Source organism: Neophocaena asiaeorientalis, unplaced genomic scaffold (genome assembly GCF_003031525.2).
Source record: "Neophocaena asiaeorientalis asiaeorientalis breed wild unplaced genomic scaffold, Neophocaena_asiaeorientalis_V1.1 scaffold761, whole genome shotgun sequence".
Classification (NCBI taxonomy): Eukaryota; Metazoa; Chordata; class Mammalia; order Artiodactyla; family Phocoenidae; genus Neophocaena; species Neophocaena asiaeorientalis.
In genome coordinates, this window is record NW_020174818.1 from 761,991 (window position 1) to 789,309 (window position 27,319).

Here is a 27,319-nt window from a genome sequence, read left to right on the forward strand (position 1 = left end):
CTGCAAGAGTAAATGGTGAGTAAGAGGAGACAGTTGGCACGGGCAATCTTTCTAGAAGTCGAATGAGAAAGCGTAAGGAAACAAACCTTTAAGGAACTGTTCTGTACTAAGTGCCTTCAGATACACTTTATGGTGGGCCTCGGGGAGGGTCACAGATCCCTTCCTTTTCCCACCTCCAATTTCACGTCTAAGGAAAAGCATACTGCTGCTAACTGGCCAAGGCCAAGCGTATGGATTGGGTTTTTGTTTTCTAGGAGGGGAACCTTAGCAGAATGGTCATAAACTATGGGGTGCTTTTTCTTGCTGGATGATGGGCTCTGTATCGGGCTTTCCTGCCCTTCATGGCTTAGCAGGATCAGAATCTTGAGTGAGGATTTAGGAGAAAAGTTAGGCTGCTTGGCTACCTGCACCCATGAAAAAGGAGTTCTTCATGTGGTTCAACCCAACCCATGAGATTTGTCCTTGGAGGTTGAAGGTCAAAGCTCCAGTTCAAGAGTATCCTTTTGCTGGCCACTGTCTTTTTTTCAGGGAGGGGTGGGCCAGCTAAGTAGAGGGTTCAGGCGTTCTTGAGTCTGCTGGCCAAATGATATCACCCCTTTAACAGTTATCTTATTTAATTCTGACCACAACCTAATACAGTGGTATTATTCTCTCCATTTAACTGATGAAGAAACTAAAGCAAAACATGTTAGTAACTTGTCCATGGTCACAGCTAATAAAGAGGTAGTACTGGGACCGGATCCTTCTGTGTCTGACGCTAAAGCTGAAACTCTACCATGCCACGAAATAGGGCAGTAACTTGACACGGAAAGAGAACTGTTAAACTCTCAGGGATGGGAAAGTCTTACGTCAGGAACTGCATGGGTGAGGTCCTTGAGGCAATAGAAGGGGACAGTTCTGAGAGTATAGGGGGAAAGGTTAGCCTTGGACAGGATAAAAAAGGACTGGAGGGGAGGCTAGGTTAAGGTGAAAAGAATCAGGAGGGGATGATGGAGGGCCCTGGGGGCGGCCGTCCGGATGGAGTTTGTTTTCTCTGGGATCTCCCCCCTCATATCTAGTCCTCTCGCACTGCTGTCTCTGGCACCCCTTTTGTGTGACCTCACAGCACAGTGTTCTTCCCTCATCAGAGCCCTTACTGCACTCCAAGTACCTGTGTCTGCATTAGACTGGAACTTTTCGAGGAGAGGAACCACATCTGTCTACTCCACTGTTGTGTACCTAGCCCCTGGCAAAGTGGTGGTTTCTGAGTAAACATTCCACTAAAGAAGTAAGAAAAAAGGAAGGACAGGAAAGAGGGAGAGAAGGTAGGGCATTGTCGAGAGGGGTGGATTCCCAGCAGGGACACTTCTGAGGGTACAGCCCTGTCCTGACACTAGGGAGGTAGCTTGGGGGATGAGATGTTAATGTAAAGTGGGGCAGGGTTCCCAACATACCTTGACCTTTGATCCCAAAAGGCGGCACAAATTCCCGGATCCTAGCCCACTTGCGGAAGGAGTCATCCAGGAACATGGGTGCTGGCTTGGAGAACCTGGAATACAACAGGGCTGTTGAGAGTCCCAGAGTGCACTCGGCTGCAGTGCCAAATGGCTTTCTGTCCATCTGTCTTGGCTGTGGATCCGCCAGAAGCCATCCTCCATGTTCCAGCATCTCCTCCCCACTCCAGCCTCCACATTGGGTAGCTGCTGTGCGGGGTCTGACAGATCCGGTTCAGTGGAGCCTGAGTGTGGAGGAGCAGGCCTGGCCAGTCCTTATGTGGCCAGCTGTAGGAGTGGAGAGGCAAGATGCACACAGCAGGATCAGCATCTCAGAGCGAGAAGCTCGCTGGGAGGTTATCCACGCGCGCATCCATCAGATAGTCGCTGCTGCCCACGCTGTTCCTGCAATCTGGGAACACGGAGATGAGACACTGTCCAGTGAGCAGAAAAATACCCCAAAATGCAGCCCGTGCAGAGAGACAGAGTTTGGGGGAGAATTCTGAGAGGTGGACCACCCAGGGTGAGGAGGAAGGAGAATTCACGGTGAGAGGGCAAAGCAGGTGAACGGTCATAGGAGTTAGAGGTTTGACAGAAGAAGAAAAATCACAGTATCCTGCAGCGGGGAGGCTTCAGACAAGCAGAAGCCTGAGCACCTTCGCTGGCAGAGAGGAGGACCGAGGGAACGCCAAGCTCCACAGGAGGTGGCGGAGGGACAAGGAGTTTACGGGTAGGGGGAGATTTGGTCTGGAGGAAAGATGGGAGGGAAAAGGGGGAGAGAAGGAGTCATGCGGCGATGCCAAGTTGTGGAGAGAAAAGGCAAGCCTTGCTCTTCTTGGGAATCCAATGAGTGGGCAGGGCAGGGGGAGGCTGGGGGGTGGGGGATGGCATCAGAGGGATGCAGAAGGAAGTGAGGGCAGAGTGAGAAGGGACAGGAGGAACCAAGCTCTTCAGAGATACTTGGACAGCACGATTTCACTTGGAACCTAGCACCCTGATTTTGAGACCTTTCAGGTAACCTAGCAGCCCGGGAGATGGCGAGCACCTGGTCACCTCCTGTGTGTTGACCTTGTTGCGGGGTGTGCTCAGGGCCTTCCTGGCTGAGAACGAAGGTGTGGAGGCCTAGGCCTCTGTGGCTGACTCTTGTTTCTAACAGCCTGAATCAGCCCACTGAAAAACTGAAGACTGGAGGAGGGGCCCTCCCAGCCCAGAAGCTGGAACTCACCGTCCCCCAATGAACTCTAACCTCAGCATCCATTTCTCATTCCCATCATCACTAACACCATTACAATCACCAGACCAGGGGGAATAAGAGCACTAATCACTTGGAGGTCTATCATTACTAGAGGTTTTGAAGTGAACTTGAAAGAGGCAGAAAACTTTCAATGCTGCTCCCTCCCCATCCCTTGCTGCTAGGAAGAAACTGTCAACACATGATAGCGTGGGAGGGCTATTCCTGCACAGCGGCTTTCTTCTGGGCTTCTGAGTTAGCACACTTCTCCTCTGTGTAGAAGGGTCACTCATGTTTCTCATACCTAGTACACATAATCTAAGTGAATTAATACATTTGATGTTTTACCAGAGGCCCCGAGGATTCTGACCAGAGTCCACAAGGTCCCTGGATAAGCCTGGGGCAAGAACCTCTCCTGTGTCAGGACTGAGCTTATGAAAGTTTTGCAGTTTCTCAGTCAGGCATGGACATGATTTTATCTGCCTCCCAATATGTACTGCATGTCATATGCTAGCAAAATCTCCTAAGATCTAGCCAAATGGTCTCAACACATTTTTTCCTTGTCTTCTCTCTTCCCCCATCTTTCAGCGGATGAGAAAGTTCATTATATTAATTTTTACTTAACCCCCCCTCCTTATTGGGCTTCCCTGGTGGCACAGTGGTTAAGAATCCGCCTGCCAATGCAGAGGACACGGGTTCAAGCCCTGGTCCGGGAAGATCCCACATGCCATGGAGCAACTAAGCCCGTGTGCCACAACTACTGAGCTTGTGCTCTAGAGCCCGCAAGCCACAACTACTGAGCCCATGTGCCACAACTACTGAAGCCTGCATGCCTAAAGCCCATGCTCCGCAACAAGAGAAGCCACTGCAATGAGAAGCCCGTGCACCACAAGGAAGAGTAGCCCCCACTCGCCACAACTAGAGAAAGTCCACGCGCAGCTACAAAGACCCAACACAGCCAAAAATAAATAAATAAAATAAATAAAAAATTTTAAAACGCCTCATTTTTAGTGCTTATAAAGTGTTAATTTTGGAAAAAAATACAGAGAGGCGCGCGCGCACACACACACACACACACACACACACACAAGTAAAAAATACTCATAATCCTACAACACAGAGACAATTAACCTTTGGTATATATCTGTACTGACTTTCCTTTTCCCATATTATTTTTTAGATTGCTCTGTAGACTACTTTTTTCACTTTATAATATTATGAAAATATTGCTATGCAAATGGACAGAACAAAAACCATAAGCAGCTGGTAACCTGATTAAAAAATTCTTCCCAAAATCAAATGTACAAGGATACACAAATGGACAAATACCCTGAAACCATTTGATTTTATATCTCTTTTCTCGTAAGCTGATATCCTTGTTTATAGTGATAGTAACATAATTATTTGCTTTATCCTAATATATCCACACATATAGATACATATATAAAATATGTAGAATAGTTTCAGAATAAAAACACCAGTATTATTACTAATACTACCATTACTAAAACTGATTTAGGGAATACCCCACTAGAGAAATACAGATAAATTACTTTGCTTTTGCAGAATTATTTTGGAATAACCCTGCGGAGTTTACTTCGTCAGCAATATATAGTTAGGTTCATTTGTTTCATTCTGCTTTTGCTTCTAGAGTTTGCTTACCCCTCATATTAATTTAACTTTGTTTTATGATGATATAAAACTACAGAATTCCAAAATTAAATTCACAAAGCAAGATATATTCAGAGAAGTCAAACTTTCATTTCTGTGTCCAACTCCCGTTACTTTTATTCCTGTATAGTATTCATTTTTATTAGTTTTTATTTTTTCCTCATTTTTTTTTGGTATAAGCAAATACATAATATATGTATGTGAATTCCTATTCCCTTCTTCTTCTTTTTTTTTGTTTAATTGGGGTATAGTTGCTTTACAATGTCGTGTTACTTTTTGCTGTATAACGAAGTGAATCATCTATATGTATACATATATCCCCTCCCTCTTGGACCTCCCTCTCACCCTCCACCCGTAATCCCACCCATCTAGGTCACCACAGAGCACTGAGCTGAGCTCCCTGCACTATATAGCAGGTTCCCACTAGCTATCTGTTTTACACATGGCAGTGCACATACGTCAATCCCAATCTCCCAATTTATCCCACACCCCACAGCCCATGTCCACATGTCTGCTCTGTATGTCTGCATCTCTATTCCTGCCCTGTAAATAGGTTCATCTGTATCATTTTTCTAGATTCCACAAATATGCGTCAATATACAGTATTTGTTTTTCTTTTTCTGACTTACTTTACTCTGTATGACAGACTCTAGGTCCATCCACATCTCTACAAATGACCCAATGTTGTTCCTTTTTTATGGCTGAGTAATATTCCATCGTATATATGTACCATATCTTCTTTATCCATACATCTATATTCAATAAAAAGGTAACATATACAGTTTTACCTTTTGATTTTTTTCACTATACAATATATCGTGGTAATTATTGCATAGCAGTAGAGGTATATACTTGATTATACTCCATTATGGTTATGTACATATATCATTCAGTCAGTCCCCTGGGTGGTTTCCAGTCTGTTGTAGAGTAGGTACCACTAATAGCGGTTACAGTGAATAACTTCATGCATATATCTTTTCTGTTTGCCAGTGTATCTTTGGAATAGACTCCTAGAAGTGGGTTTGCTGGATCAAAGGGAAAATGCATATATATAATTTTGCTCCATATTGCCAAACTCCCCTCCACCAGGATCACACCATTTCACATTACCCACCAGCAACAAATGACAGTGTCGTTTTCGCCACAGCCTCACCAACAGAGTATACTGTCGAACATTTCAATTTTGCCAGTCTGACAGGAGAGGAACAGTATCTCAGTGTGGTTTTAATTTGCATTTCTTTTACTGTGTGTGGAATTGAACACTGTCTTATATATGGAAGGGCCATTTGTGAATTTTTCTATGAATTTTGTTCATATCTCTTGCCCATTTTTCCAAAAGGTTATGGGTTTTTTCTTCTTTTTCCCCCTAGCTTTATTATGATATAATTGACTACAATTGATATATAACACTGTATAAGTTTAAGGTGTACAACATGTTTTCATACACATATGTGACAATATGATTACTACTACAGCACTAGCTAACAATCTTCTCTTTTTTTTTTTAAGCTCTTTATACATTAAATATATAAACCCTCTGAGATATGGTTACAAATATATCTTTATTGAGATATAAATTGAGTTTATTTATTCACTTGGCTTGCGGTGTTTTCCTTTCTTGCTTTCTTTCTCCCCCTTTTTCACAACAGATTTTTTTAAAAAGTGTAGTCAAAGGGAATTCCCTGGCAGTCCACTGGTTAGGACTTGACGCTTTCACTGCCAAGGGTCCAGGTTTGATCTCTGGTTGGGGAACTAAGATCCAGCAAGCCGTGCAGCGTGGCAAAAAAAAAGTTGGGATTTCCCTGGTAGCGCAGTGGTTAAGAATCTGCCTGCCGATTCAAGGGACACAGGTTCGCGCCCTGGTCCAGGAAGATCCCACATGCCGCGGAGCAACTAAGCCCGTGAGCCACAATTACTGAAGCCCACGCGCCTAGAGCCCTGCTCTGCAACAAGAGAAGCCACTGCAATAAGAAGCCTGCGTACCACAAGGAAGAGTAGCCCGCGCTCGCCAAGACTAGAGAAAGCCCGCACGCAGCAATGAAGACCCAACACAGGCAAAAATAAATAAATAATTTTTTTTTAAAAAAAGTGTCAAATGTATCAATCTTTTCCCTTATTGATTCTGGGTTTCGAGTTTTAGTTTAAAAAGTTTTCTTCATTCCCAGGTTATATTCTTTCCTGGTTAGAATCCCCTCCACCTCTTTAGTCTCTCTCTTGCCAGGATGCTATACCCTCTTGTTCCATTGTCTTTTTGTCCCATTCATAAAGCAAAACCCAATCAGAGATTAATCGAATCCTACACTCTTGCACTTTATATACTCAAAGTGCTGCTAGAAAACACACACACACACACGCAGATTGGTACCACTACAAATTCATGGACTGAGCCTTAGTTGGACCCTCACCTTTGCTCAGCAGCTATTCCAAACCTTCTCCACTCTCCATAAACTCTCTATCCTTTTCCCACTTTATCTAAGCAGATATCTGTTCTTTTTTCTCACTTCACGGACAAAACCAAGCCAATCAGATAGGAACTCCTTCAGCTTCTTACTTCCTTCACCCACCCTAGACCCATCAAAGCTGATCTCTCCATCACACTACGCGGGCCACTCCTGTTTGTTTCCCCCTAAGCATACAGCAAGCTCAGGTCTCTCCTACATGAGAACAAACAAACCCAACAAACTTTCCTGACCACGTACCCATGCTACCAGTCTCTCTCTTTATCCTTTCATGGCAAAACCTCGATAAAGAGCAGTGGCTATTCTGTCTCAGCTTCCTCATCTCCTATTCACTCCTCGACCGACTGCAATCTGGATTTTACTCCTCTGAGACTAGTTGTGTCCTAACAACCATGCACGATTTGTAGCTCCCTGAACACGCCAGTCTTCATGCATTTACACATGCAGTCTCTGCCTGAAATGTACCCCTGTCACCCTTCCCTGTATTCCCCAATCCCTTCCCTCTCTATTTGCCTGGAAAATCCCTTCTCATTCTTTAAGTTCAGATGCTGCTTCCTCTGGACAGCCTTCCCCCAGGAGGTGGCTCAGTGCCTGCAGAGGCCCTGGAAGCTGAGCGGGGAGGGCCATAAACAACAGGAAATGGGGTGTGGTGATGGTAGAAGTGGTGTATGTGTGTGTGTTTGTGTTAATTCTGCAGGTTGTCTGGGCAGAGCCCCATGCTACACCTGGAAGAGAATTCAGGGGCTTCTGTCCAGAGGCCAGTGTGCCAGTTTGGGGGCCCAGCCAGGGTGGAGGTGGCCCTTGAGGTGCAGAATAACTGGCCAGACTAGCAGGGGTGTGCGACGCCTGACCTGCTTGCCTTGGCCAAGGGGGTAGTGGGGCAGGGTGGGGCAGGCTCCAGCAGACAGGCCCCAGCCCGCCAGCCCTGCACACAAAGCAGCCTTGGGATCAGGTTTCAGGAGGGTGTGTGTGTGAGTGTGTGAGAAGGAACAGGGGAAGGAGGAGGCGGAAGTTGTACGGGGACCTGTGTGTCTTTTCTTCTTGGATCCTAGAGCACAGCAATGTGGAGAGTTGAGGCTCTAGGAGGGTACATGCTAAGGGTGGGTCTGACCCCTGTGCCTCTCATAACAAGGCTGGACCCCAGGACCCATGAGGCTGCCCTGCCCACAGGCCTATAAACTGAGAGAGGACGATGACTCGGCACGATGGTCAGTCTGCCAGCCAGGATGGGCAACCCAGGACCCCCCAAAAGGATCTCTTAGTTCATTTAATGCCCAGCAGTGTGGCTGAGGTGAAGTGTAGAAGGTGAATGTCCCCAGTTCTGGTTCGCCCACCTAAACCATTTCCTAAGGCACAGAACATCAAGCCTGTGCCCAGAGACCAGCAGGAAAGCTAACTGAGTCTTACTAACTGGGAGGGGAGTAGTGCTTTGTGGTACCAGCAGACCCAGAGTAGGATCTTCCTCCTAGTTCCCACCATCCCAACTGCAAAGGGTGCCTCCAGGGGCTTCCCTGGTGGCGCAGTGGTTGAGAGTCCGCCTGCCGATGCAGGGGACACGGGTTCGGGCCCCGGTCCGGGAAGATCCCACATGCTGCGGAGCGGCTGGGCCCGTGAGCCATGGCTGCTGAGCCTGCGCTTCCGGAGCCTGTGCTCCGCAACGGGAGAGGCCACAACAGTGAGAGGCCCGCGTACCGCAAAAAAAAAAAAAAAAAAAAAAAAAAAAAAAGGTGCCTCCAGATGTGGGTTTGCTGGATTAGGGCAACACACAGTTTCAGCTCTCCATCTGTGCCTGTTTGGTTGTGTGGCCAGCCTTCTGGCCACAAGAGCCCAAGCAGCCCAGGAGACGAGAGGAAGGCAGAGCCCAGTAGTGGGTCCTGAGACCAGGGGCCACAGCACATCAGTCTGCCAGATTCAGCCACAGGTCTTGGCCCAAAATGAGTGAGACTGTCATCCAGTAGGGTGAAAGCCAAACCGCAGAGATCCTCCTTTCTAGAACCTGCTCTGGGAAGCGGTGGGGTGGATGAAGCAGAGGGACACACGTTTTCTAGAATCTACCTGTTCTTGTTTGGGATCTCGCTGTGGCAGCCCCACCATAAATGGCCCTGCACAGTAAGACCTTGGTATATGTCCAAGCAAACAAGATAAGCACTTTGTCAATGCCTTGTCCAGCTTATGTCTTGCTGCCCCTTCTCTTGCTGACCCACCTGAATGGGTCCCATGAGAGAGCAGAAGTCTGAGGAGAAAGGGTCATGAATATGCAGGGCAGGTGGGTCTATATCCTGCGAGAAGAGGCAGAGAAGACAAACAGCAGGTATCAACCAACAAGTTCCGTTCCAAGCAAGAGCATGAAGTGCCTGCCTCCAATCTTATGCAGGACCAGATGGAGCTGGAGGACGCAGCCCCATCCAACAACTGCTCGCCTACTCAGGGTCAGGCTCCGTGCTGAGTGCTGGCTGGGGACCTAAGGTAAACTAGCTTTGGTCCTTCTCCTCAGGAGCTAATGGTAGACACAGGTAAACAAATAACCATAAGAAAATAAGTCTGCACATCCTGTGTTTTGGAATAGGGAGTGGTATAAGGGTCTCAGACCAACTTAGGGGTATAGCAAAATCTTGAAGGAGATGATGACAAAACCAAGCTGAGCCTTGGAAGACAAGTAAATGTGAGCCTCTTGGAGCATGGTGGGAAGGGTATTCAAGGAGGAGGGTCGTGCAGACAAGGGCACAGGAGAGAAGAGATCCAGAAGCAACCCTCCCTTTGAGACAAGGAGAGAGGCTGCTAAAGCTGCCAGGGTGGAAGCGCCTGCCAAGGGCAGGGGAGCTTCAGCCTGGCCCCCCACCCAGTGACCTGCCCTCTAGTCCCATCCAGGCAGGCGCAACAATGCGTGAGGAAGGACTGAGTGGGCGAGTGCATTCTGACTGGGTGTAAGTATAAGGCAGCTGAGGTGCAGGCTCTGCACAGAGGGAAAAGGCCGGGGCAGGGTGTGCATCAGCACAGCCAGGGCTGGCCTGATGCCCCGAGGCAGTGTCAGGGCCAGTTTCAAGGTGGATCATCACTGGCAACTTGGGGCACTCAGCTCATGCTCTTTCTTGTTAGCGCCTTGCAGTGGATATCTGCGTTCCTCCCCCGCTTCTTCTGTAAAGCACCTACTTTTTATTCCACATGGTCCTAGTTGAGCTGACCCCCACCACTGCTGCTGGGATGGGCGCATGGTCCAGGCTGGCCAATTAAGATACTTCACCCCTCAGAACCACAGTAACTGGCTCAACAATGGGCACGTGATCCAAGTGGGATGAATCAAGTTCTCTGGGATTTAATATTTGGACACTAGGGTATATGGGAGTCTCTCCTTTTCTCCGAGATAGTGAGCTGTAAAGACCATGTAAGCCTAGAACAGTGCTTGTGCAAACCATGGCCCAGAGGCCAGCTGCCTGTTTGTATAAATAAAGTTTTATTAAAACACAGCCACACTCATTCATTTACCTAATGTCTATTGTTTGCTTTAATGTTATAACGGCAGAGTTGATTAGTTGTGACAGAGAATATATGGCCTGCAAAGCCGAAAATACTCACTATCTGGACTTTTAAGAAAAAAAATTTGCCACCCTTGGGCCTAGAACCGCTGGAGCCATCTTCTGTGGCTACACAGAGAAACTGTCTACAGAACAGTCAAACCCAGGGAAAGCAGAGCCAAGACGTGGGGAGAAAGACACTGTTTGAGTCCTAGTCCGGGTGGGCCTGAACATAGTTCAGCCCTGAACTTAACAGGTAAGTAAGCCAATCAATTTCCTTTTTGCTTGAATTAGTTTGACATGGATTTCTACCGACTACAACAGCTACTAGAAGATAATGCTTAAGCTACTTCGTCTGGTTTCCAAAGCCCCTGTGATGTGACTCTCCTGTGTCAACCTCCCCGTCTCAGATACCCCTCTCTTCTCCTCCCTTTCTCTAAGCTCTAGCCATATCCAACTACTTATAGATTCTAGAATCTGCCAGGCTCTTTAACACCTCCATGCCTTTCCACTTGCTGTTCCCTTTGCCTGGAATTCTCTTCCCCTTCTCATCCGCACGCTGGATTTCTGCTCCTTCTTCAGCCCAACTCCAGCGTCTCTGCCTCTGCACAGGTAGGGTCTTCCCTGAGCCACACAGGGCTGACAGAGCCTCTCCAGGTCCCCACTGTTCTCCGTGCACCTTCCTGGCACTGGCTGCGCACTAATGTGCCTGTTCCCTCGCCGGCACACGGCCAGGATGCAGCAGGTGCTCCATAACTGACTGCTGGCTGGAAGAGGGAGGAGCGCCCAGGGTGACCGGCTCCACAGGGTGGATCTCCCTGGGCCAATGCAGGTGGAGTTTCTGCTCACCTGTGGAGCTCTGAGGACTGCCTTGTGCGGCACATCGTGGACACTTTGATCTCCCTGCTCCGAAGGGCCAGGCTTCCAGTGATGTCCTTACTGTTTCCTAGTAAACCCCTCCTGGTCTGGAATACTGCCAGCTGCTGCCCCTCTGCCTGCTTAGGGACTTTGGCCACATCTGTGTCCAGACAGGCTGGAGCCACATGCATGACATGTATGACAGGCAGGGAGGCCTGCGCTGAAGGAGGCTCTCAAGGGGGCAGTGCCTGGGCTCCTGCTGACAGGGCTCCCCTGACTCTGCTGACAGCCTGTACCCAGAGTGGACCAAGGAGGAAGGGAAGGGGCCCGACTTCCTGATAAGGGGACGGGAGCGTGGGGAGGCGAGGAGAGAACGGCGAGCTGAGAAGCCGCTACGAGAGGCAAGCACACCTCCCCCAGTGACAGCCTGGACAATGGCCAGAATGTCTACAGAGGCCACTTAACCCAGAGCCCAAGGACACGATCCGATCCCCAGTGCCCACCCTCCAGCTCTCCAATACGTGCTAAGCCCCAGCTTATCCCAGGTACCGTGCTAGTCACTGGGAATATGACAATAAGCAGCTCAGAGTCCCAGCTTCGTGATTAATGGATGAGGCAGCCAAATACACACAGAGGCAATAGTGAAACATATGACAAACGCCACAATAACAAGAGTAATAACAGCAGTTTACAGGTACTGAGCTCTTGCAATGTTCTAGACACTGTCCTAAGTGTTCTATGCTTGTCGTCCTATTTCATCCACACAAGAACCTCATGGATCGGCACAACGTACATCAATACTTTTATTTATGGCACTGCCTTCGGGATACATGAAAGTCACCGGACCCTTCGGGAAGCGCGCCATCAGGGATGGAGAGGGCAAAACCAGACCACAGGGCATTGCACAGGGAGAAAAGCGAGAGTGTTTGAGAGAGAGGAGGTGATCTCTGTAGAAACGTGGTAGTGGAGGAGAGGACAGAAAGGGACCGGGAGATGGCGAGTGAAGCGGGAGGCAGAGGCCCGAGCCTGCTTGTACTGGGGGAAGGAGCCCGCAGAGAAGGCGGAGGGAGGGGATGCGAGAGACAGAGAGGCAGCAGTGGAGAGGCCACCAGGAGGCGAAGGGGACTGGATCAGAGTACGGGGAGAGGGACACAGAGGGCAGGGTGCCTTTTCCCTGGGAAAAGGGGGAGCACGTGAGCGTGGCTACCCTGGTAGGTGCACTGGGAGCTGGGGGGACCTCATTTCTCCGGGGAATCTCTGGGGTTTGGGATTACGAGTGTGCAGGGCTGGGCTGTAGGAACTGATGAGCGGGAGAGGTTTGAAGCAGTCACTGTGGTAAGTCAACCAGGGACGGGACCGCTGAGCAATGCTGAGCACTGGCAGAGGCTGAAGACCAGGACGCCACCGTGGGGCCAATACATGCATTCGTGTGTCTCTGTTAACAGTTCAGCAGCCCGGAAACAAGCAGGAAAAGTGGCTGGATCAATTTCACCAAGTTCGGGCGCTGCTTTATAAGGTGAGCTGGAAGGACAGGAGCGTGACAGAACTCAAACAGATGGTGAGAATACCAATGATGGTGGATAGGGCCGTGGTGGAGGGGTGGTGGCTGTGGTTTTGATGGTGAGGAAGGCCAGGCCAGGCCAGGCCAGTGCAGTTGATCAAGCGAAACCTAGGAGTCATTCTTTTCTTTTTTAGTCCCATTTGCCCTGGATCATCACATTCTACAAAGAGAAACACCTATTTTACAAACAACCCTCTATCTTGCCAGTTGGGACGGAGTCATTCTTGACTCATTTCTTTTTCCTGTCTGTCTCTCATCTGGGTCATCAGCAAATCCTGTTACTCTCTAAACATAATGTGAATCCCTCCACTTATCTCCATCTCTGCTGCTACCACCAGGTCCAAATCATCACCTTGTGGCTGCTGCAATGGTCACTGACCAGCTTCTGCTCTGGCCCCTCATTCCATGCTCTAGAAAGGCCAGAGGCATACTCCTAAATCATCAACCATATCATGACATTCCTCTGCCTAGAACCTTCTCACTGCCCTCTGAACAAAACCAAACTACAGATGACAATGACTAATCCCCCTCACCTGCCTCTCACCTCATTTCAGGTCCTCCTCCTGACTCACCCTGAAACAGTATACATTGGCCTCCTGTCCAGTCCTTGAATACAACAAACATCGCTCTGTCTCTAGACCTTTCCAGAACCCCTCTGGACCTTCCCGAGGCTGGCTCTTCATTTCCATTCGGAACTCTGTTCAAATGTCACCTCTTCAGAGACATCTTCTCCGACCCCTCTGTCAAGGGTGGGTTTCCTCCTCCTGTCTCTATCACTCACCTTTGTTTTATTTTCTTCATAAACATTTAGCACCATTTAAAAGTATCTTGTTCATTTGCTTACTCTCTCTCATGTGTACCAGTTTATTATAATGGGAGAATGCAAGCTCTGTGTGACTAGGGATCTGCCTATTTAGTTCACTGCCATATCCCCCAGCACCTAGAATTGTGCCTTGCATGGTAGGTAGGTGCTGAATTAATATTTATGAAGTGAGTTCAGAGATCTGCCTCCCACCAAGTCTACAAAACCACTGGCATCTGCTCCACTTTTCCTCCTTTCCTCCTGATAACAATGAGGAAGCATCCACTCAGCTACTGAAGATCCACCTCTCCTCACATGCAATGTCTTACTACGTCAATCAGAGTAAAGGGTGAAGTCCTTACGGTGGCCTACAAGGCCATCCATGATCCCAGACACCTCCCTCCCCCACCCACTACCGTCCCTCTTCTCACTCTACCACAGCCATACTCCTTGCTGCCCTGGGGCCTTTACTGGAACTGTTTCCTCTGCCTAGAACACTCCCCTCCAGATATTCAGAGGGCTAAACTCCCTCACCTCCTTCCAGTCCGTACCCAAATTTTGCCTTTCCCAGGAGGTGAACCCTGACCATCCTATTTAACACTCAACCTGCTCCTATCACTTTGCCATACTGTTTCTTTTCTCCCCCACAGTATTTGTCTTGTTCTAATTTACTAAATAATTTGCTTATAAGTTGTTAATTGTTGGTGTTTCCCTATTAGTATAAAAGCTTCATAAAGGTAAGATCTTGAGATGAGGAGATTGTCTTGGATCATCCAGGTGGGCCCTAAATGCATTCACAAGTGTCCTTAAAAGAGAGAGGCACAGGGAGACTTTACCACATACAGAAGAAAAGGCAATGTGACCTCAGGGACAGAGACTGAAGTGATGCCAGCAGCCACGAGAAGCTGGAGGAGGCAAGGAACGGATAACCTCCCGGAGTGTCTGGAGGGAGTGCAGCCCTGCTGACACCCTGATTTCAGCCCAAAGACGCTGATTTTGGACTTCTGGCTTCCAGAGCTGTGAGAGAATCATTTGTTACAGGATCAAAAGGAAACTAATACAGGTACCTTATTTTCTGAGCCCCATAGGAAAATGGAATTTCCAGAAGGGTTCAGCCAGTTTTTTCTCTGCTCAGAAATGAGACAACATGACGGTGAATGAGCAGCAGCTGTGCTCTCAGGTGAGACCCTCTACCTTCAGAGAAGGGGGCTGAGGGAGGCAGCCCGGGTGAGGGCACAGGGGCGGTTGTGGCCGACCAGCACTGCTTACAGTCCCAGGAAGGACTGCAAAGAAAAAGCTGGAAAACGTGATTGTTTCAGGAGGGTTCAAGTTCCAAACATCCAGACGCCTATGTCCAACTGGTGGTTGCTGATCCCCATCTTACGCTCAGACCTATACCCTGAGTTCAAGTCTTACATGCAACTGCTTCTGAAACATCTTGCCTGAGATATTCCACTGGCACCTAGGCTCAACGTCTTTTTAAAAAGGAGTCTATTTTCTCCCCCTAAACCTATTCCTCTCTCTCTTTCTCCCTCTCTCTTCAGTGAAGAGCACCCAAGTCACAGACTGAGGGGCAACCCATCCGGCTATTCGCTGCCTCTAGGGCCTGAGCGTGACCTAACTGCTTCTCTCTGCAGGAAAGGGTGAAGGGCAATGCCAACTGTGCTGGCCAGGGAAGTCTGAAGCCCTTGAACCCATGTGGCTGGATTTCATCACACTTCTTTTCACTGTCCCAGGGTGGGCAATACATTAATGCAGACTCTGCTCTTGGCATTTCCCATGCTGGTCCTTCTTGGCCCTAGCTGGGGGCTCTAGTCCTATGTGGAATACTCTCGCTACCTTCTTTAGTCCAGGGACTCCAGCGTTATTCCTGACCTTGGAGACCTTGGGTGAGGCCTCAGGAGCAGAATTCTCTCTCCCCAGACACCAGATCAATTGCCAAATGGAATGGGTCATGCTAGTGATAGATGGGAACCCCTGTCACAGTTGTATTATCAGGATGCAAAGGGAGATTGTACTACAATAAGAATTCCAGGCCCTGTACAGACACAGATGCTGCTACTCTCACTACTGCCATGTCTCACCTCTACACAGATGTCCTGACCCCTGCAAACCCAAATGGTCCTATATCTGAATTCATGACAAGCTAAGAGGCACTCTGAGAGAGACTGCCTTATCACTGTGTATTATCTTTACCACACACGCCTAATACTTAGAACAGCACATAGCATGTTGAAGGTAATCAATGAACAAATGAATAAACAGCCACAACAACGGGCCCTGCACATGGAGCAGGGATCTGTCACAGTCAAAAATCACTGAGCTGCAGCCTTCAATTTCCTCTTTCACACGCATCCATCCTGAGCTCCCCTACTCTCTGCTGCACTCAGCACCCAATGGCCAACCAGCCAACCATCAGGAAGAGAACCAGAGACTTTCTGTAGGTCGTTCTAGGGACCTTCCCAAGACACGGCACTGCTAATGCCTGGTACAGTAAAGGGTCCTGGAGACAAGCAAGCCCCAGCCCATCTTGTCCACTCCTTGGAAGATCTTTAGATGCTCCATATTATTGATAGTATTGACTTAGGCTCAAATCCCTAGCCTTTCCTGACCTCAGTACCTTGTGAGGGCCTCTGTGACTTAATCTCTTACATGTGACAGCCAAGAGCCTTAATTCTGATGCTTGTCTGGCTCTCTTCCCCCAGGCTCTCTATGACCTTTCTGATCTCTGGCAGCCCTGATGGTTGACAATCTATGGCCATAGACCGTTAATGATCCTTGTGTTTGGTCTAGCACCACCTTCCTTGGCGGTTCCTCCCCCCTCAACTGCAGGCTCAGTCAAATATAAAGTGAAGAAGAGAAACTCTGAAGCAATTATCATCAGTCTCAATACCTATAGTGTCTTCCTTCTTCAAAAAGCAGGAAACAGGAGAGATGAGCTTCCTTCTAAATCTAAACTGGTAAACTCCAGACCTGCCTTGACTTCTTCTCCTCCAGTGATCTTACTCTCTACCTTACCTCAGCTGTTTACTCCTAAATTATACCCTAGACCAGGCCATCACTAACTAAAGCTCTCTCTAATCTCAATCTCAAACTCCCAGTCTCTGACTGTCTCCACCTATCTATATGTCTATAGCTCACCTGCTCTTGTAGCAAAACTCTAACAATCCTTCAACACACGGGGATCTTCAAGCCATTGGTTCTACCATCTTCTCACTGTCCTTTATCTCCTTATGTTCTTACTGCTATTCTCACCCAGCTTAAATTCCAAGTCAAACAGTACAATCACCTCCTTGCATTCATCCTCAACTTCTTTGCTCCTCCCTCCCTCAGCTGAAACACAACTCTGGTTAAATTCCACTTCCTTCCTACTCTGGGCATGGACCTGCACAGATGAATGCAGCTGGCGAGAGAAAAACGCATGCCGGCTCGTCTCACCTTAAGTTCAAGTGAGTGAAAGATATGGAAACAAACTAAGTGTCCATCGATGGATGAATGGATAAAGAAAATGTGATACACACAAACACACACACACACGAATATTATTCAGCCATAAAAAAGAACTAAATCTTGCCATTTGTGACAACATGTGTAGACCTTGAGGGTGTTATGCTAAGTGAAGTAAGTCAGACAGAGAAAGACAAATATTATATGATCTCACTTATATGTGGAATCTAAAATAAACAAACAAACCCAAGCTCACAGAAACAGAGAATAGACGGGTGGTTGCCAGAGATGGGGTTGGGGGGCTGGGGCACAGGCAAAATGGGTGAAGGGGGTCAAAAGGTACAAAATTCCAGTTATGAAATGTACGTCACAGCATGGTGACTACAGTTAATAAAACTGTATTGCATATTTGAAAGTTGCTAGAGAGTAAATCTTGAAAGTTCTCACTACAAGGAAAAAAATTCTGTAACTGTATGGTGATGAATGTTAACTAGACTTATTGTAGGGATCATTTTGCAATACATACAAATACGGAATCATTATGCTATAACCTGGAACTAATATAATGTTTTATGTCAATTACACCTCAATTAAAAAATCTCAATAGAGCTGGAAAAAAATTCTTAAAAAAAAATTCAAGGGACTGAGGCCCTTAAACTGCTGAGCAATTGTCCTGTAGTTACTGGTCCCATTTTTCTCCCATTCCCCTGGATAACTATTCATACTTTCTTCTTTGCCTTCACATTTCCAACACCTCCTCCCTTATTCTTATTCTCAACAGATGATCCTGCTCATCACTGCACTGAAATATCAGAATCAGAACAGAACTTCTACAGGTTCCATACCACCACTTGTCTGCATTTGTGCCTACGATCTCTACTTTCTTTTCTCTCTGAAGTGTCCATACTCATAACTAAGGCCAACTTTTGTTCCCTAGGCCTTGTCTCTTCCCAATAGCAAACAAATGTTATTTTTTCCATATTAAAAAAATCTTTTCGAAAGCTTTAACACTTTCATTTTCCCAACTCTCTGTTATGAAAAAACTTCAAACATACAGAAAAGTTGAAAGAACAGTACAGTGACCACCTAGATTCAGTTATCACACATTTCTTTCTCTTTACCGAAACACACCTTGAGAAGGAGCTATCTACACTCGCCATTTCTTTCTTTTTTAAATTTTATTTTTACTGAAGTATAGCTGATCTACAGTGTCGTGCCCATCTCTGCTGTACAGCAAAGTGACTCAGTTATACACACAGAAACATGTTTTTTTCATATTCTTTTCCATTATGGTTTATCCCAGTATTGGATATAGTTCCCTGTGCTATACAGTAGGACCCTGTTGTTTGTCCATCCTGTATATAATAGTTTACATCTGCTAATCCCAAACTCCCAGTCCTTCCCTCCCTTACCCTTGCCCCCTTGGCAACCACAAGTATGTTCTCTATGTCTGTGAGTCTGTTTCTGTTTTGTAGATAGGCTCATCTGTGCCATATTTTAGATTCTACATAAAAGTGATATCATATGGTATTTGTCTTTCTCTTTCTGACTTACTTCACTTTACACTCGCCATTTCTGATCATTCAAGGTCACTGATTATTTTCACGCTGCAAAATCTCATGGTCAATTCTTATTGACCTATCAGCAGAGCGACCATACAACATTCTGATTTGTCTGGGACCAGGTTATATGTCTTATCCTGGAGTAACTATGAATAATAACCACTTTCACTCTCAGAAGTGTCCTAGTTTGGACAATAATTTATACCATCACCCTACCGCCCAGCAACATATTATACAGTTAGTTACTCCTCTTGAAATACTTGCTAATTTGGCTTCCAGAATACCACATTTTCCAGACTTTCCTACTATCACGCTGGGCTTTCCTCCTTTGCGGTTTCTTCCTCATCTCTGGCCCCACTACATGTTGCTGTGCCCAAGGGCTCAGTCCTTGCTTCTCCCTCTTCATTCACTTATGTGACAGTCTCTTCCATTTTCACAGCCCACACCTTTCCCCTGAATGCCAGACTTGTATATCCCCCGCCTTCTCGATATCTCCGTCTAGATGTCTAAGAGGATCTCATGCTTTGCATGTTTAAATTTGAGTTCCTGATACTCCCCCTAAAACCTGCTCTCTTGCAACCATTTCTCCATCTTGGTAAATGGCACCTTCATTCTTCCAGTTGCTCAGGTGAAACGCCCGAAGTCAGCCTAGCTTCTTCTCTTTCTCTCATACCCACGTCTGAGCTGTCAGCAAACCTGTCAGCTCTCCCTTCAGAACACAGCTTGAATGCGACAATTTCTTACTACCTCCACTGCTTCCACCGCATCTGAGTCACCAGCATCTCTCTCGTAGATGATTACAGTAGCCTCGTAATTGGCCTCCCTGCCTCACAAGAGTCTCTCCTCATCAAGGCAGCCAGAATGATCCTCTGAAACCTAAGTTACTCCCTGCACAGGATCCTCCATCCTCATAATGGTCTCCAGTGTCCCCATGCTGCAGACTTCTCTTAATGCTCTGACTTCACCTCCTATTACTGCCCACTCCAGCAACATAGGCCTCTTTCCTGTTTTTGGATCCCACCTCAGTGCTTTCGCACTGGCTGTTTCCTCTGCCTGGAAGGCTCTTCCCCCAGATAATCAGCACGGCCCCTCCCTAACTTCTTTCGGGTTTTCACTTAAATGTCAACTTTCCCAGTCACCCTGTCTAAAATGACAACCCCTCCCTAACTTTTCACTCCCTATTCCTACTCTTTTTTTCCTCTAGCATCTCCGCTACCTAATATACTATACGTTTTGTTTACACATCTGGGGTTTGGGGCTTGCTTCCCCATTAGAATATGAGCAGGAATGTTTGCCTGTTTTGCTCACTGCTGTATCTCCAGCACCTAGAGCAGCACCTGACACTTGGCAGGCACTCAATAAATTATTTGTTGAATGAATGACTGTAAAACGGGGCTGATCATACTCAACGTCACAGATTACTGTGAGGATGAAGTGACATAAGGCACGCAAAGTTCCCAGCACACCAGTTGCTCAATAACTGGCAGTTTCCTTTGCCCCCTCCCTCCCTGCCAGTTTTGGTATCAGCCATGCCCTCCTCCCCCCCAGGGAGTGCCAGGTCAGAGGCAGGGTTGATGGTGGTCGCTGCCCTACCAGTAGCCACCAACAGCCCCCCAGGACTCCCACAGCCCTGGGCCAGCCTCAGCCCTGCTCCCAGGTGCTGGTTTCTCTCGTTAGATGTGAGCTGCCCTGCTTTAACTCAGGAAGCTGAAGCCTGCAGAATGGCTGAGGGAGGCGTTCAGAAGTCCTGTCCTCCGACCACATCTCTGTATCAAGGGCCCCGGGGGCTGTTGTGCCTCGTACCCCAGCCTCTCACACGTACCCCAAACACAGCCCGACAGCCCTCGCTTGTGGGCTAACAGCTCAGTCTCACAGGTTTATGTGGCAGCACTGCCAGGCTGTCTTCCCAGCCCCCTTCTCTAGACTTCCTACCCGCCCCTCCCGGGCCCCTCCACGCTCTGTGTACAACCTGCAAGGACTCTGGCCACTGCATCTCAGGAAGGCCGGAGTGTTTGGTCTACCAGAGACTACTGCCGTCTCCACACGTAGGGAGGGTCCCACAAACTAACCATCCTTGGTCAGATGCTCGCCTGGCACAGTCCGTTCTGGCCATGGCTGCCCCCTTCAGGTGCCCAACTCCCAGCACCTTTCTCCTCACTTTAAGAACAGAGGCTGTTTCCTACAGACGAGTCCCCTAGGAAGCACAGTCAACCTGGGCCAAGATTTCTGGGCTGGGGTTACTTCTTTTAGAATCCTTGCCTTCACACTTGGACGACTAAGCCTGCTGGTGCCACTGCAGAGTCATGGCCTCCCACCTGGCCTGCTCTGTTGCTGCGGGACAGTTTCTGGGTTGCCCTAGTAAACAATCTCTTCCATTCTCCACAGGGGCCTTACAAACGTTCTCCACTCTTCTCAACCTTCTCTCCTAGCACCGTGCCCTTCGTGTTCAGCACATGGTCCCATTTCCTGCTTCCTAGAGAAAATAAAAGCCACCAGAAGGGGATTCCTTCCCCTTTACCCTGCACTTACAAGCCCATCTACGTTTCTACCACTCTGCTCTGCTGTAGAACAGAAGAAGCCTCCCTCTTAAAGCAAAGGCCAATCCCTCCCCTCATTGTCCTTAGGGACCTTGTTGTATCATTTATCCCATCATTCTCCCCAGTATTTCCACTTTCCTCTCAATGTACAGGGTCCTTCCCATTGGTGGCCCACACACCCACTTCACCCTCATGGCCACACCTGCTGCAGCTTCCAGTCCATCTTCCTTCGCCCGTCTCAGGCATGCGCTCCCGGGAGCGGTCCCCTCTCCTCATGATTCAGCTTGATGTCCGCTGGAGGCCACCCCAACTACTCCAGAGACACGGCTATCACCGGGGACTTCCCTGGCTCCAGTTCCAACCTCTGAGTTCCCATTCCTGACTTGCCCCCGCAGGTTTTAAGCCTCTTCTTCTCAACATGTGTCCTGACACTGGACCCGACTAGCAAAGGCTGACTGTTCTCAGCCTGACTTCGGACCCTCCTGGGAAGCCTTTATCCTGCCTTGTCCTGGGTCCCTGAGCCCTGACATCCCCTCTCCTCAGGTTCTAGCTCCCTTGCTCCTGGCACGGCCTGGGATTGCTATGGACTGTGGCATATCCAAACCTCCCGCTGGCTCAAAATCAGGACTTATGCAATTCCTATTTGTGTCACTCGTGGTGCTTACGTGTTGGTAGGTTTTCAATAAATGGTTATGAAATAATTATCATCACCTTACTCTTACCTACTGTTTTCCATTATGCTATAATCCTTTTATCCTGACAAAAGCCATGTGAAATAAGCAAGGACTACGTTTCCCCTCATTTACAGGTGGTGAAACTGAGGTTCAAGAGTTTAAGTAATTTGTCCAAGGGAAGAAGGTACGGAGCCAGGTCTGAAACCTGAAGTTTCTGATTTCAAAGTCGGTGCTCCTCCTAGGATTCTGCATGAGTCCTGTGCAGAGGGCTGTCAGGCACCGCAAGTGGACAGGGACAAGGTCCCGGAAGAGCCCGTGGCAAGCGCCCTCTCACGTGGATCCAGCAAAGTATGAGAGACGGATGGCAACGTGCGCTAGATGGCAGGAAAATTCGAGAGCTTGGTAGCTGGTCAATAGTTCTGCTCATGCCTACCAGGTCAGTGGAAGACGCTGTTCTGGGATAGAAGGGCTTAGTCATCAAGTCTATGGAAGACAAAGAGAAAGGAAAGAAACAGCTTATGTTGGAGGTCCAAGGAGGATCCCAAAAGCTCCAGATAGGCAGCTACATGGCCAGGCTTGGTTTGGGTCCATAAAGTCCATCAGACATGCTGAGTAAGAAGGGGATGGGGACTTAGCAGCAGCATGTCAAGATGACATGACCGCTAAAGTAGTGTCTCTGGGGTGTCAGTCGCTATGAGGAGCATCAGAAGTGGGGAGATGACAGATGAGTGTATAAAGAAGATGTGGCACATATATACAATGGAATATTACTCATCATAAAAAGAAACCAAATTGAGTTATTTGTAGTGAGGTGGATGGACCTGGAGTCTGTCATACAGAGTGAAGTAACTCAGAAAGAGAAAAACAAATACCATATGCTAATACATATATATGGAATCTAAAAAAAAAAAAAAAGGTTCTGAAGAACCTAGGGGCAAGACAGGAATGAAGACGCAGACGTAGAGAATGGACCTGAGGACATAGGGAGGGGGAAGGGTAAGCTGGGATGAAGTGAGAGAGTGGCATGGACATATATACACTATGAAATGTAAAATAGCTAGATAGTGGGAAGCAGCTGCATAGCACAGGGCAATCAGCTCAGTGCTTTGTGTCCACCTAGAGGGGTGGGATAGGGAGGGTGGGAGGGAGACGCAAGAGGGAGGAGATATGGGGATATATGTAAATGTATAGCTGATTCAGTTGTTATAAAGCAGAAACTAACACACCATTGTAAAGCAATTATACTCCAATAAAGCTGTTAAAAAAAAGAAAGAGAAGTGGGGAGATGTTTATCCTGCATCCTTTCCACCTGGCAGGTCACCTCTGATCAAGCATGAGCTCCATTCTGGGTGGTTCCTAAAGGGAACAGTAATAAAGTGGAACCGACCCAGAGAAGAGAACCACTGTGGTAGGGAGGGGTCTTATCATACCTCATGAAAGCAGACATGTCTGGCTAGAGAGGACTTGAGGGCACGTGAGCACCAGCTTCAAATCTCTGACCATCGGATAGGGAAGAGGGATTAGACTTGCTCTGTGTGGCTCTGGCGGGTAGAATCAGGACCACAGGTAGAAGTTACTGAAAGGTAGATTTGGGCTTTTCTTAGTTAAAATTTTCCAGTCACTGAGTATCTTGAAGTAGATGGGCTGCTTCTGGAAGTTAAGAGCCACTGGCTATTGGGAATGGGAGGTAGATCAGGTAATCTCCATGATTCTGAGACAGGGGTTCTAGACCCACCAAGCCTGGAAAAGTGGAAGGAACCATCTTCCCCTGTGCTCCCCTGGCCCCCACTGGTCTCCCCTGGGCTGAAGTTGGGCCCAAAGTGGCAGCAGGTCCAGCCTCCAGTGTGACCTTGGGGGCCGAGTCTGCGAGTTCAGTCACTCCGTGCTAGAGTCCAGGAACTATCTTGGTAGGGCTGTCTATAGTTTAGATTTATATAACTAATTTTCTCTCTTTAAAAGGAAACACTTTAGAAAGGGGGAAGGTTGTGGGAGACTATTTCCATCTCGGTGTGTATTCCAAAGTTCTGGTGTTTTGCCAGGATTTAAGTATGGTATACACAACACTGTTAAAAATAACCCCTTGATTGAACAGAAGGCGTGGGAGAGAGGGGATAGCCAGGCAATTTTGCTAGGGGGCGGGAGAGGTGGGTAAGGAGAAGAAACTTAAACCCAGAGACCCTGGGAAGGGTTGTATTCCAGAAGAGTTATATAGATTCAAAGGGACTAAGGACCAGGGAAATACTGTCCCTAACTGCTCCTTTCCAGAGAATTGCCCAGTAAGTGCCCTGCTTTGGGTGTGTCTAGTATATAAACAAGCTGCCAGTTTTGAAGGGTTCTCCCAGGATTGCGTCTGCCATTTTTCAGTCCTGATTGCCAGCCTATGAGACAAAGGTCAGGGAATGACGACAAGGAGCAGAAGCCAAGAAAGGTTAACAGTGTCAAAAACCAAGAAAGGTCGAAGACACAGAGGCCAGAGAAAGGTCTACTAGATCTAGATATTGGGAGGTTCTTGCGATTTGCGTGTGAAGGCTTCCAGACATTTCTTTCTATAACTATAACTAGATATTTAACATAAATGGAATGATCTAATATGGACAGTTCCATAACTTGGTTTTGAAAAATTTAACAATAAGTTGTGGGGTCATGTCAGGAAATAAAGCCTGACATCATTTTTTATGACTACATATTATTTCATCACATGGACATACTATGTTTACTTAATCATTCTCAGCCAAGATACACTTATGTTGTTTCCAATTTTCTGCTATTTTAAACATGCCGCAACAAGTATCACGTTACAAAAACTTGAGTGCACAGATGATTATGTCCTTACGTTAAATATTGAGAAGCAAAAATGCTGGATCAAAGGAAATCCACATTTTACACTCTATTACACTTTGTTTCCCATCATTTTCGAGAGAACAAAATATTGTTCTCATGATTTCCTCCAATCTCTCTGGCCATTCTTTCCCATCCTCCTTCATTACTTCTCCCTCGTGTTCATCCCTTATGGGTTGATATTCCCTAGAGTTGTGTCCTTCTGTTTTTTTTTTTTCTTCCTCCAAAAATTATAAGCTCAAATGCCTACCAGAGCCAAGAAGATACTATAAATATGTTAACTGCGCCAGATGTAAGACAGGAAGTGGTAGGGTCATGGCAAGTTAGAATGGACACACTGCCTAAAAGTATTCACATTATTTGAAAACACTGTGCCAGCCATACAAAGAACGTCTACTTTATCTTGTAAGCTGCCAGCTTGGGACCCAGGCTACAGACTTGCCCTGCACTACCTCACCCACTGCCCAAACTCCATGGATGCGCTGAGATTCCCATTGCATCATCTCTGGCTCTGACCTCTCCTCCTGGACTCCAGACTCAGACATTTAAATGATTGCTCTACATCTCTCCTTAAGTGTCCTAGAGGGATCTCAGACTCCTTTTGTCCATAACCAGACTTGTGATCTCTGCCCTTTCCTCTTCTCTTAACAAAAGCCAGAATTCTAAAATCAGATACAACTGCCCTTCTTCTTGGGTTCCCTATCTCAATGAAATGGCATTCCCATTTTTCCTGTTTTGGAAGCCAGAAACTTGGGAGTCATTCCAGATTCTTCCCTCTGCCCAGCCTCCCATACTCAGTTGATCATCGGATCAACTCAGCGGGCATAATAAGCACTTACTGAGCACCTAATCAGGGCCAGGCGCTGTTAGAGGAATTCCACAGACAGGAATGCCGTGCCCGTCCTGGAGGGGAGACAGACAACAGCGTCATGCCTGGAAGTGGCAGTGGCAGTGGTGGAAGAAAGGCCATACAAGACGCTTTGGGAGGAGGGGAGGGACGCTTTGATTCCATTTCCTAAGTGTTCCTCAAATAGCCTCTACTCCATCCCCGTGGGATTGCCTTCAGCGTGTCTCCTCCTCTAACTCATCTCCCATAATGGGTTAGCGCAACCCTTCCAAGGAGCAAATCTGACCATGGCGTTCTTTTACCTCTTGTCTAAAACATGTCAATAATTCCCCCATGTCTTCTAGTAGGATAGAATCAAAATCCTTTTAGAATGACTTGTAAGGCCTCCCTGGACCCAGCCCTGGATGACATCTTGTCCTCCAGTATTCTAGGATGTAACACTATGCCCCAAACATGCCAAATCACTTGCAGCTCTCTGAATATCCTTGGGTACCTCATGCTCTGAGTTTCCGAAGTCCTTCTGTCTAGAACACCTGCCCTATCGTTTGATTTCAATTGCTTAATTCCTGTGTTATTTTTAAGGCTTGGATAAAATATCACTTCCTTCAAAAATCCTTCTCAGACCACTTTGCCCAAAAAAGATGGCTTCTCCAAGTGTTCTGTCACACGCCCTCCCAGGGCTGCAAGGCTTAGCTGCAAGGCTTACAGCAGGGGTGGGAAAGGACCTTCCAAGGCATTTTGCCCGGGCTGCTGAGGGCGATGACGACATGTCCTTACCTGGATGTCTCTGAGAACAGGCAGTGCTGAGAAAATATGGGGGTGTGGAGCAAACAGTGAATGATTCCAGAAAAGGTCAGGAGACCAGGGAAAAGGCACAGCTCTTGGGTTCTGGTTGGGCATTGCCTTGAGGGGCCCATGAACCTTTCAGGTCCACAAGCCACATATTTTGAAGAGCTGCTGACATGACCTATTCCAGCCACTGACACTTGTAGTACCTACCCCTGCCAAACACAAAACAAAAACAAAAAAGGAAAGAAAATTTTTCAGCTGAATGATGGTGAGTCACCACTCACCAATAAACCAGTGAGAGGATCTTCTATGGCTTTTAAATGCTAGAAGCAAATTATAAGAATGAAGGTCAAGAGGTACTGTAAATAACAATGGTGCAGAGACGTGAACCCAGAAATCTGCCTTAGGAAAAAAAAGGCCTTCTCTGACCGCTACAATTTAATTTGGTGTCTCCTTTCTGTATATTCATGGCATCCTGTACTTTCATCTACCATAGCATCAACACTATATTACATTTTGGGCAAACTCCTCGGCATGGCATTCAAGGCTTTTTCCCCCCAGGGCCCGTACCCCAGACAGCCCAGATTACTTGCCAGTGCATCTCTTTCCTCAGTGTGAGCACCTCTCCCAGATCCTTTGCCTCGTCAGTTTTTAACTGTCCTCCAACAGTCAGCACAGGTGGCACCTCCTCTAGGAAGCCTTTCTTGCTTGCTCAGTTGGCTTAGGTGACCCTCATCTGGGCATGCACAGCTCCCTGATTTGCTCTGACCCTGCGGTCACCACATTGTTCTGTCTCTCTCATGCACTATCTCTTACTTATCACTGTCCCCCAAAGCTCCGCACAAGGATTGGCAGAGAGAGGGTGCTTAGGGGTTGAGGAAGGGGCAGAATCTGCCTTGGGTCCCTGGGGGTCAGGCACGGGGCAAGCAATCACCAAGGGGAAGGGTCCAGATGGGGATCTGTGAGGTCTGGTCCCGGTCCCCCCACAGGTGGGGGATGTGGGAGGCTTGCTCCCCTGCCCGGAGGGCACTCTCTGCCGCACTGGAGCCTCTGCTGGGT

At 47.7% G+C, this 27,319-nt stretch overlaps 1 protein-coding gene across 2 annotated transcripts in view; it reads right to left on the bottom strand.

Annotated features, from left to right (window-relative positions):
• The window catches only part of ST3GAL3 (ST3 beta-galactoside alpha-2,3-sialyltransferase 3), a 96,005-nt gene that overhangs the window by 26,386 nt on the left and 42,300 nt on the right, over nucleotides 1-27,319 (bottom strand). For both annotated transcript variants that reach the window (XM_024760370.1, XM_024760369.1), the window contains exon 3: nucleotides 1,434-1,528. In XM_024760370.1, coding sequence (XP_024616138.1) covers nucleotides 1,434-1,528 — 95 coding nt within the window. The remainder of the gene's footprint in view (nucleotides 1-1,433; nucleotides 1,529-27,319) is intronic.